We start from the raw sequence: 12,500 nt of genomic DNA, 5'->3' as shown, positions 1-12,500 counted from the left end.
GAAATAACCCTCTTCCCTATCGACGTATCGGCAACGCAGGTGTCTAGATTTATGTGAGATTTGCAAGTACTTGTATGCTGTATTTACATTTTCATAACTCGTGTCAGTGGCCAGATAGGTTAGCTGTATTTATCTGAAAATTTTATACGATTTTTTTAGACTGCCATGGATCGATATTATATGCAATTCGTACTCATATGCACAACTCCCTTACTCGCACATAAATGCATGCACAAGCACACACACCAGCGAAGACAGATCCTGATAGACGCGTATATACAGATACATACGTACAGTAAATATTTATATATTTTACCCAACCTATAAATGTTTTATTAAACACTGATACAATATACACCTCATGCATTCCATAAATATTGTCTCCATATGATGTACATGCAAATGAAGATAATGCATGTAAATAACCACTGTCACTCGGGCATAAAAATCATCACATGCATGAATGACCAAGAGGTCATACATAAAAAGGAGTTAATGTATCTATTAATAGCAACAGAACAGACCAAAACACAGAAAAATATTTACCAACAAAAATAAGCAGTTACTAAACCTTACAAGAATAACCCCGCAAAATAAAAAAAACAAATAAAAAATGCACAGGCATCCACACGACCAACCGAAGCTCTTGTAGACGTCATCTATATGTCTTCTCAACAGACTTCTACGACTTCCGGGAGATGCAGGATGAAGCCGCTGCGATGCTGTTGGCGAAGCATATCTGGAAACTCCTGAAGAAGGCGAGACACCGGATTTATCAGGTGAGAGTCCTTGATAAGCTTTCGGGGTCACCCACTCGCCGATGATCTGCGGAATAGCTAGTCATCGCACGTGGTTTGAGTACTTTCAATGCGAGCGCTGAGCTTGGCTGCTGGACGATACTGTTTTGTTGTTTGTGGAAATATCGTTTGTTTTCTTTAAGTTGTTCGGGATAGTTCACTGTCAGGATATTTGTTATTAGTTTGTGGTTGTTTTTGGTATCATTCTTAGCGTGATCTAACCCTTAATAATGTTTTGAATTGATGCTTATCGAAACTGGATGAAATTATTTTACCTATATAATTTTGTTCTTATCCTTGAATACATATACTGATTAGCCAAAACGAGTTATTGCTAGATATACCAGGAAGCCAGTAAATAAGTGCATCAGGTACATGATTTCACTCATTCACACACACACTCACACTCACTCACTCACCCACGGAGTCCACAGTTCCATAACTATTACACACGCAAAAATTAACATGTTCGAAGCAAGCCCTCCCTTTTCTGACGCAAAGTGGCACCCTCTTGCAGATGCCGGGCTGCGAGGGCGGGGCGAGCGGTGTGTCAGTATTGGTGCCAGCGGACTTTCTCAACCGTCTGGCGCGGGATGTGGTCAGGATGACGGAGGGGGAGCTGAATGGTGTCAGGTGAGTGGAGGATTTCAGGTCTTAACATTTTTAAGTTTGGTGATATGATTTATTGTCAAGGTTGTTTTTTTCTATATCTTCACTCTGCTTATCTTGTATCCATCACCATCTATCTGTCTAGCTACCTATCTACCCATCTCTCTCTCTCTCTCTCTCTCTCTCTCTCTCTCACACACACACACACACACACTCACACACACACACACACACACACACACACACACACACACATCTTAAAGATAAAATACCATTCGAAGATTTAATATTTTGATATCCCTTTTGACAGAGGCTGCACGCTCCACATCGAATACAGCGACGGAGAGGAGCTAGTCAAGATAGGGAAGATTAAGTGCGATCCTCATTTGCCTTCTTCATGTTTCCTTTACCTGAGACTTACCCGAGCTGCAGGACCTCCCAAGAACACAAACCCCCTTCTGAGGTTCGTTTGATTTAGTGGTTTAGTTCTGGGTTGTGTTCGAGGAGGGTATTGGAGTATACACTTGAGATATTTTCTTTTTTATTTATAGTGTAGATCGAGTGGTCTCTCTCTACTCGTTTTTGTGCTTTTTGTTGTTGGTGGCATTATGTGTGTCTGTGAATCTGTCTTTCAGAGTGTCTCACATACATCTTTTTTTTCGCCCCCAGAATTCTCGGCTACGGCAACGACAGTATCATCTACATCAGCCCGGGCTATTTGCTGGAGAAGAAGCGAGCGAAGGTCGTTCGATGAGCGAGAAGAGGCGAGACAACGGGGAGTTAAATAAGTAGCAATTGTAGCACGACCGTCGTCTTGTGGGGCCCATGGCGGTCTTCATGAACAGGGACATCAGGACAATGGCTGACACGTGAAGCCATGCAGGGTATCTGTTGCACATAGCGGGCTTTTGGGCTCTTGGAATCTGCGCTATTTGGGGGCTCAAAAACATGAGGGTATTTTGGCTTCGAATGCTGGAGAAAAAATAGCACAAAACGTCACGGGAAAGTTTTTGTTCTTTATTTTTATGATATCGTTATTATGCTGGTACTTGCCTGTGCTTCTCAGTTCTCATTAAGGAGTTGGAGGCCCATACCATGTGATTGTTCAAATAAGAAACATTCCAAGCCACGAAATTAGTTATTCATTTTCGTTATTTCTTGGCCTTGTCATTGCCATTTTGGTTATTTTCTTTAAAATTTGAATCTAAACAGTCCAGTTTATAAAGTATATACACAATTAACGGTTGTCGGTGAAGATTTGTCTGCGCAAAAAAACAAAAAAACTGGGATATGCTGACCAAGATACGGCTGTGATTCTGATGTTCGTGAAGCTACAAAAATAAACAAAGGAAGGGGGAAATATAGCAAAGGAGACAAGCCGCTAAGGTACTTGTCGTAAGCTGCCAAAAACTATAGCTAGTCTAAAAGTAAATGTAGTACTGTGACAGTTAATACTGAATGTTAGCGTAATTAGTTATGAGGTACAGTAGCTAAAGTAGGAGGAAGTTGAATAGTTTTTTTATTGTATGAAATAAATAATTAGAATTATATATTCGCGTTTCTCTTTTCCACTTTCGTATTGTAATTCTTATCGAATTATTTCTACGATAGAAATTTCTCTTTTATCATAAATTTAACATACATTCACACCAGTCTTGTAATCTGATGATGTTTCACAGTTGCAGTCAAGAGGATGAGGAAACGTACGTGAAAGTGCACGGAGACCAGAGTTGGCACAGACGAGAATCTCGACTTATCTCAATATCTTCTGAAGTATTTGCGGTGTATTATCAACCTTTTTTTAACAGTCGAATACATACAGACGAAACTATGCCAAACACATATTCATAGGCATAAGGGAAAATAACCACAAAGAATGTTGAAATATAAGGTCGAGCGGAAAGGCAATGTTTACAAACAAATCAGGTTAGACATGAAAACGTTGCGACACTAAGCTGGGAGCAACTTGCAACACCGCTTCCATATTTGGGGTTGGGGAAAGGGTAAGCATCCAGACTTGTCAGGATTTATCCATTTTTTTATTATATAAGGACATAACCGGTTCACTGCATATACTGATAATGTAATTAGATGCAGCGCTTGCGTGTGCGGGGGGGGGGGGGGGTTATGCAAGTGTGTGTTGGTATTTATATCTGGATGGGTGGGTGGGTGAATGTGTGTATTAATATCTATGTATGTGTATTTATAACTGAGTGTGTCCGTGCGCGCGCGTGTGTATGTGTCTGTGTCGTGTGAGCGTGTGTGTGTGTGTGTGTGTGCGTCTGTCAGTATGTACGTGTAGGTTTATGTGGACGTCTATATGTGTGTCTATGTGACAGTATTCATAGGATCGCATGTGTGTCAAAAGAAGAGACGCGATGATCCTAAGTACATCAGTAATCAGCAGATGAACGTGTACTTAACGCCATGCAGATCATCATGCAGGAAAGTTTCCCCAAATTGAGCTACATCGCATGGACAGGTTGAACAACTTCAGGACTGCGTGCGTCAGAATCATCCCTGACGTGCAACATAAACACCAAACCACTGATGTAATACAAGGATGAAGGAAATAGGCTAATTTTTCCTCCTCTCTAAGCTGTGCATAAAACGTAGTCTCGTAGTAGCCACCCCTTCCTCTTCAGTGAAAGAGTACCTACAAAAGGTTTGATTTACAAAGATTTTTTTAAAGCTTACATTGGTCGTTACCCCCCCCCCCCCTTCTGACCTACGTTTTATACGCTTTTGAAGATGTCGATAATTATATATAATCCATACACAAATTATCAAATATAATGCCTTGGGGTTATATAATAGTATTGCAATTAGTTTCAGTGACAAGACAATTCTGGCCAAGCGATATTTGTTTTAATTAGATCAATTGAGTATATCTATCAACTGACACAAGTTAACAAAACAAAAGTGTCAGAAATAAAAATTATTTCCATTTGGTATATGAAGAATAAATTGTATGTTTGCACATTTATGTTCTCTATTTCACGAAGAGATTAAAACACATTAGATGGAAGAAAGTTTATTTGACTTGCGTAAAAAAAATCCAGTGATATGACGGAGCGAAATGACTCTTCGATGTTCACCGTCTCTGCAAAACGACATGGCAATTCATACTGCAGTGGAGGATACTATCAACAAACATGTCATCAACTCATTATATTTTTTCTTTCTATTTCTATGAACATCTTTATCGACCCTAAAACAGGATTTATGTTCTACACCTTTTTATGCCTTTTACCGACTCATCTTTCGCAACTAGTTCTGGATTAGTGACCTTTTGCAGAACTCTATACAAAGAGGGCGTTTTCAGCTTAACAGCACATTTGCCTTACAAATACTCGCAAAATAATCTTTCCTGAGGTGAACAAATAGATTCGTAAGCTGTAACCATCTCGATTCATATTGTCATATCACGCTATTCTACGCAGTCAAGACTAAAGGAAGAGTCTCGGTAGTAATCTAAAATGTGAGATTTAGTGGAAGTAGTTTAAACAGACTACTTTGGCGATAGTCCTTACTAACAACTATTATCTTAACGTTAGATACTACAAAACTGTCCGTGTTAACGGCTTTTCCTTTCTTTCGTGAGGCAAAGGCATCCAGAAACATTTCTTAATTGTAGAGACTTATTGTTAACATACTAATCTAATATTTAACTACGTTATGATATAACTACTTACAATATAGTATCTAAAAAGCTGAGTTAATGTTTTTCGTAAACCAACATTTTAGACGACAAATGATTGTCTGCGAAGTTCAACTCATTCTGTTCAGAATTCTAGAATATCTCTGATTAGCTAAAGTAAACCCTTTTTTTCGAGACGATTCAATTGAAGTGATAATTTTCAGAACAATACTGACGTATATTTACATACATACAAACACAATTGCATATATATCTTGGGTGTGTGTGTGTGTGTGTGTGTGTGTGTGTGTGTGTGTGTGTGTGTGTGTGTGTGTGTGTGTGTGTGTGTGTGTGTGTGTGTGTGTGTGTGTGTGAGTGTGAGTGTGAGTGTGAGTGTGAGTGTGAGTGTGAGTGTGAGTGTGAGTGTGAGTGTGAGTGTGTGTGTGCGTGTGCGTGTGCGTCCGTGTGAGTGCGCGCGTGTATGTATATAAATAAATATATATATATATATATATAAATATATATATATATGTGTGTGTGTGTGTGTAATATATGTAATATTCAGACACAGACCCTCACTCTCATCCATTCATTAATTCATTCATTCACACACACACACAGATATATCTATATACATATGCATATGCCATTGTTGTAATTCACACTCAAGACTGTACAAAGATAATGCATTAATCACGTTTTATGAGAAGACCGTGTGCAGCGGGTCACCTACATATATGTATCTTCATTAATCTTGCTTATTGCTTCATGGTGGCGACTGACTAGTCAAGTATAAAACTTTCCTTCACACATTTCAGTCTGTACGGACACTGACCAAGCATCCTTCCTGTAATAAACAGTTTTCTAGGAACTTGCACTCAGTACACATATGAAGAAGCCGGTTACAGAAGTTAGTCGAGTACAAGAATTACTTCTGTACATCCGAATCTTGGCGTACTGGAGAATCAGCTGAACAGTGACGCTATTTATGCAAAACAAAATACGCGTCACTGAAATAACAATGGGAAAAAATACAATTTGAAATAGTACCACTAACGGCCATATTAACTAAGGGACCTCACATGGTACCGTAAGTGGTCCAGTACGACACATTTAAGATGAAGAAGGCAAAGGGGAAGAAGAATCGCGAAAATTTGTCAATGTATATCGCGATGTCCTTTCCCGTGCAGCGGTGGACGACATACTGTGGCACTCCGGGACTATGCGCTCTCAAGCGGCTTCGACTTCTGCTTCGACTTCGAGAGTAGCCGTTCGCTCTACCGTCCTCTGACTGAAGGAAACAATTAAATGCATAAGAGAGAGAAATGGTGAGTGTAAGTATAGATTTTGATGGCTTTGAATGTATGCGAATGCTGAGACCTATTGAGAAAAGGGTATTGCAAAATGAAATGGAACACACACAACTGGCATTCAAATTTGAAAATGTGTTGATGATGTCTTAATATATCCAGTAGAGTCTTAATTTTTTTTTTTAATCAGTATTTGTGATAAAACACATCGCATAAATTAGATAAAATATAAATAACCCAGTAAAAACAATAAAGTATAGACTTACAATGAACAGAAATACAAAAACCTGTTAACATATATGAAATTCAAAATATACCAATAACAGATAGATGTTCCGAGTAAGACCAGTCCCTCATCAGACAATGAATCCGAAAAAACGACGATTCTTTTCGGCAAAATCATCTCGTGAGAACATTCCCCTGACTCGAAACTCCTCTCTGCTTTTTCAATGACCTAAACCCTACCTTCTTGTCATCCAGATCGGTGAGGTCCTCGACAGAGTACCCTGTCATATCCTTCGTGAGTGGCTCGGCGTCCATGAAATAGTTCACGAGACCAAACTGAAGCAACGAAGCGAACACGAACACTGTGCACGACGACATCCACACGTCAATGGCCTTGATGTACGACACGGGAGGTAACGACGACTGCGACTGTTGGGTTCTGTGTGGCTGGAGTGCGAATAGTGTGCGTTGTAGTGACTGACGGTTCTGGATGCTATATCAATTTAATTTGTACCATCATGGTTTATCATCATCTGTATTGTGATTTATCTTGATAATTACTTCAGGCTTTGTAATCTTTGCAAAAATCATAACAATGATAATAAAAGTGTTTATAATAATGATAATAATAATAATAGTAGTAATAATCATAGTAATAATGATAGTAGAAGGAATAATAATAATAACGAAATAATGATGATAATAGTAACAATAATAATAGCAATAATGATAATTATCATTATTCATGTTAATAACAATAACTATGACAATGACAATAATAATAATAATAATAATAATGATGATAATAATAAAACAGCAATAATAATAATAGTAATGTTAATTATGTGATGGTAATGATAATATAAATAACAATAGTAATAATAATAGCAGCGATAATAATGATAAATGATGATGATGATCATAATGATAATCATTTTGATATTGATACTATGATAATCATAATTATTCTAATGATAATCATTTTGATATTGATACTATGATAATCATAATTATTCTAATGATAATAATTTTGATATTGATACTTGATAATCATAATTATTCTAATGATAATAACAATATTAATAATGATGGTAACCATCATCGTTATCACTATGATAATGATGATGATGTCATTCACTATTAGCATAGACATATTCCTTATCGTAATATTGGCCTCAATTCCTTTGACCAACGAATCCAATTCCAGTGACAAATCCATAGGGCTCGCGGATGGTGTGCCTCACAAACATTGATTTCTTATAAGATCCACTCAGACATTCAGGCTTAGTATTCAAGCACTTGCCAGTTGGTGACATGTCGGCAGGCACGCACACTTTTTTTTTTTTTTTTTTTGTAACACTTGCTCTTTCTCGCTCTTGTCACATGATTTATTATTTATCGCGCGTAAGATTATAGGTTATCATGACTTCTTTGTTTTGTATGTTTATATATAAATGTTGAAGACAGTCATGTTCTTACATGTGTACACAGAAAAGAGAAAACAAAAATGAAAGAGAAAAGTGAGAAAAACAAATCTCTGTTCTGTTCTGTTTTTTGTTCTGGTCACATGTTGATTAGTGTGATGCCTTGATTTGTATGCAGTGTCGATTCCCTTGCCCAATATTATGTATGCTGTGTGTACATCACGTCTCAAGGCATGTCTCCCTTTGCGTTACAAAACGTATCATTCTTCATTTCAAGTGGCGGGCTATGTCGGCATTAACATTCGCTTTTCTCACGCTGATTATGCTGTTGCGTTAGCTGGTTGCATGAGGTGAGTGGTGCTGCAGTGGCGTGATACAATGACCTTCGGCGAGCACAGATTGCATGGAAACGCCGCTACTCTGTTGTGACTGCAGTGCGTGGTTTAAAAAGGAGGGAAGAAAAAATTGAGAATTGGCAGCGAAATCGAATTGCTTCATGGGATACACATGCATGTATGTATATGTATATGTACATATATATGTAAATATACATATACATATGTATATATATGAGCATATACATACGTATATAATATATATATATATATATATATATATCTACACCCACACACACCTAGACACACACACACACACACACACACACACACACACACACACACAAACACACATATATTTATATGTATATATATAAATGTATATGCATATTTATGTATATATGTGTATATATGTATGTATGTGTATATATACATATATATATACACACATGTGTATATATATATGTACACACACACACATACACATACGCACACACACACACACACACACACACACACACACACACACACACACACACTCACACACACACACACACACACACACACACACACGTGTGTGTATGTGTATTTGTATATATGCATATATATATATTATGTATATACACACACACACACACACATGTGTATATGTGTATTTGTATATATGTATATATATTATGTATATACATACACACACACACACATACACACACACACACACACACACACACACACACACACACACACACACACACACACACACACACACACACACACACACACACACACACATATGTGTATATGTGTATTTGTATATATGTATATATATTATGTATATACATACACACACACACACACACACACACACACACACACACCCACACATATATATAAATATATATATATATATATATATATATATATATATATATATACATACACATTGTGTGTGTTGCACCCTCATAAACCATAACCTATACAAAAATCGAATACCAATTCTAACAAGAGGAAGCCAAAACGCAGCCTTGATTTAAGCCTTCACCTTATGTTAACTTCAGCATTCTATGCGCACTGATATGTTCCTTTGCCGGTGAACACTTCTTCACCAGCAGCATACCAATGCGTTGCATAAGACGTTTCCCCCTTCACAGCCGTCTGGCAGCTCGCCCTTCTTTAAACAGACCGACACAGGTGCTTTCAATGGCATCTGAAGAGGACCAATGTTACGAATTTATCACGGAATGAATATTCATACTTGTATCGTTGCAACAGACCGTAAAGAATCGTTATAATGCTAAACTTGCCCGGAAATAGCTGTGACAAGAGACTGACAGCTGCCACTATGATGCGAAAGGGATATATATATTTATAGGTGAATCTAAACGGGGCAACACAAACATGGGTAAGTATTAATGAAATAGGAATAGGATAGGAATGCCTGGCCATGTTGCGAGTCGTATTTTGGCAGGTTTAGCGATGACGTTTGTTTGCATTCACCCTTTTGCATTTCCGGGATGATGGAGGTTCATGTTTTGAGAGGCTGTCTTATACCATTTGCGTTTCTGGTACAGTAATAGCGGCCATGACGAAAATGTGGTATTTCGGGCGCCTCGCGGGTATTATTAATAAGGCTGAAGAGCTGCCAAGATTGTTGTATGCTTTGTAGAGCCTTGCAGAGCTGTCTCATTAGTAATTTATATGTGTAAATTGATTTTTTTTTCGTGCATATTTATAATTCAATCTCTCTCTCTCTCTCTCTCTCTCTCTCTCTCTCTCTCTCTCTCTCTCTCTCTCTCTCTCTCTCTCTCTCTCTTCTCTCTCTCTTCTCTCTCTCTTCTCTCTCCCTTCTCTCTCTCTTCTCTTTCTCTCTCTCTCTCTCTCTCTTCTCTTTCCCTCTCTTCTGTCTCTCTCTCTTCTCTCTTCTCTTTCCCTCTCTTCTGTCTCTCTCTCTTCTCTCTTCACTCTCCTTCTCTTCTGTCTCTCTCTCTTCCCTCTCTCTCTCTTCTCTCTCTCTCTCTCTCTCTCTCTCTCTCTCTCTCTCTCTCTCTCTCTCTCTCTCTCTCTCTCTCTCTCTCTCTCTCTCTCTCCCTCTCTCTCTCCCTCTCTCTCTCTCTCTCTCTCTCTTCTATCTCTCTTCTCTCTCTCTTCTCTCTCTCTTCTCTCTCTCTTCTCTCTCTCTTCTCTCTCTCTTCTCTTCTATCTTCTCTTATCTCTTGTCTTATCTATTCTCTTATATCTTCTCTTCTCTCTCTCTTCTCTCTCTCTTCTCTCTCTCTTATCTTTCTCTTCTCTCTCTCTTCTCTTTTCTCTCTTTTCTCGTCTCTCTTCTCTCTTCTTTCTCTCTCTTCTTTATCTCTCTTCTCTCCTCTCTCCTCTCTCCTCTTTTCCTTTCTCTCCTCTCTCATCTTTTCCTTTCTCTCCTCTCTCCTCTTTTCCTTTCTCTCCTATCTCCTCTTTTCCTTTCTCTCCTCTCTCTCTCTCTCTCTCTCTCTCTCTCTCTCTCTCTCTCTCTCTCTCTCTCTCTCTCTCTCTCTCTCTCTCTCTCTCGCTCTCTCTCTCTCTCTCTCTCTCTCTCTCTCTCTCTCTCTCTCATTGTCACCCTTCTTTTGTTTCGCACATACCATGAACGGGAGGTGTCACAAAAGATGCATTCGAGTTTCCAACAGCCTTCAGGATTTTCTGCCAACCTGAGACCGTGGGTGGCACATTCTTCGTGCACTTGAACCCTCTGTGCCGCATTCCAGTTATTTATCTGTCTATTTCTGGCAAACTGTCTGTCTGTCTCCCTAACTGTTTGTCTGACTGCCTGTTACTCTGTCGTTATACCTATCCCATTCTTTTGTATTTCTTCTTCCTGCTGTTTACAACTTTGTTTACTGGTCGATATCTTCATCTGTCTGCTCTCTCTCTCTTGCTTTATAGATGTGTGGCCACCCACGCACGCATAAAGTGCGCGTTTATACATGCATATATATATATATATATATATATATATATATATATATATATATATATATATATATATATATATATATATGTATATATATGTATATATATACATATATCTCTCTGTCTATCTATATAAATACTTATATAGATATATGGTACATATATACATATGTGTGTGTGTGTGTGTGTGTGTGTGTGTGTGTGTGTGTGTGTGTTGTGTGTGTGTGTGTAAAGTGCACATATGTATTTATACATATATCCTTAAGGAATTCTCAAGGGCTGCACATCTCTGCGCAGCGCGAACGCCGAGACGAACGCCGAGACCCACCGAGCGTGAGGAGCGACGTGACGCCGAGGGTGACCCGAGCGGGGATGGCCTCGGGCTTGATCCAGAAGGAGATCCAGGACATGACGACGGTGATGGCGGAGGGGACGTAGGTGTGGAACAGGTGATACCCCAGGCGACGCCGCAGGTTGAACACCACGGCCAGACACGTGAAATTGCCTGGCGAGACAGCATGGGGTAAAGTCCTTTGGTTATGGTGAATTATTGCAATATGACTCTGAAGATTTACGCGTTTACGAAGTAGAAAAAAATACGACACACTAGTCATAATAAAACATGAAACAAAATCCATATGAACGAAACTTTTCAAGAACCTCGAAATCAAAATCGATCATCCCGCCCCCTTGCCCCCCCCCCAAAAAAAAAAAAAAAAAAAAAAAAAAAAATTCTCCGACCAGCTAACTCCCAAAGCAGCCCGACCGTCGGCGGGGCGAGAACCTGCCTGTGGAGTAGGTGAGAGTGCAGTCCTCCGTGTTGTTGCGAGAAATGTCCAGTTGTGGCAACTCGATGTCCGGATTCACGACCAAAGGGTCCGTCTCGTTCCATTTGAATACCAGGTCGTGCGTTGTGTGCGACACTGCGGAATCAAATGCGGGAAATGTAAATGACGCCAGGAATTATTCATGCTAATCCTCTGCACTCGATTCCGGGTTTCCTGCAACGCTTTTCGGTTTAAAAGGAAATGCATTGTAGAGCACCATTAATTGAATGATATACATCCATACGTACGTACATAGTTACATGCATGCATACACACATATATACATACATATAAACATATATATTTTTATAGCTCCCAATTCAAGCAATATGTTAAGATTTTGATTACTGATATCTATAATGCACTTATATCTATTCCACTGCT

The 12,500-nt window shown here is 38.9% G+C and overlaps 2 protein-coding genes across 2 annotated transcripts in view; one reads left to right on the top strand and one right to left on the bottom strand.

Moving 5' to 3' along the window:
• Positions 1-2,956, top strand: part of LOC125029792 (protein charybde-like) — a 3,915-nt gene extending 959 nt beyond the window's left edge. The window contains exons 2-5 of the mRNA XM_047619946.1: positions 679-779; positions 1,315-1,430; positions 1,717-1,869; positions 2,076-2,956. Coding sequence (XP_047475902.1) covers positions 679-779; positions 1,315-1,430; positions 1,717-1,869; positions 2,076-2,160 — 455 coding nt within the window. The 3' untranslated portion in view covers positions 2,161-2,956. The remainder of the gene's footprint in view (positions 1-678; positions 780-1,314; positions 1,431-1,716; positions 1,870-2,075) is intronic.
• Positions 2,957-5,556: 2,600 nt separating this feature from the next.
• The window catches only part of LOC125029867, a 16,201-nt gene continuing 9,257 nt past the window's right edge, over positions 5,557-12,500 (bottom strand). Inside the window, 5 exon segments of the mRNA XM_047620048.1 lie at positions 5,557-6,337; positions 6,822-7,016; positions 7,018-7,028; positions 11,618-11,794; positions 12,078-12,212. Of these exon segments, the coding sequence (XP_047476004.1) occupies positions 6,125-6,337; positions 6,822-7,016; positions 7,018-7,028; positions 11,618-11,794; positions 12,078-12,212 (731 nt within the window). The 3' untranslated portion in view covers positions 5,557-6,124.

The sequence above is a fragment of the Penaeus chinensis genome, chromosome 10 (assembly GCF_019202785.1).
Source record: "Penaeus chinensis breed Huanghai No. 1 chromosome 10, ASM1920278v2, whole genome shotgun sequence".
In the NCBI taxonomy this organism is placed as follows: domain Eukaryota; kingdom Metazoa; phylum Arthropoda; class Malacostraca; order Decapoda; family Penaeidae; genus Penaeus; species Penaeus chinensis.
The sequence above is the reverse complement of the archived record's forward strand: the minus strand, read 5'-3'. Positions and strand labels throughout refer to the sequence as shown.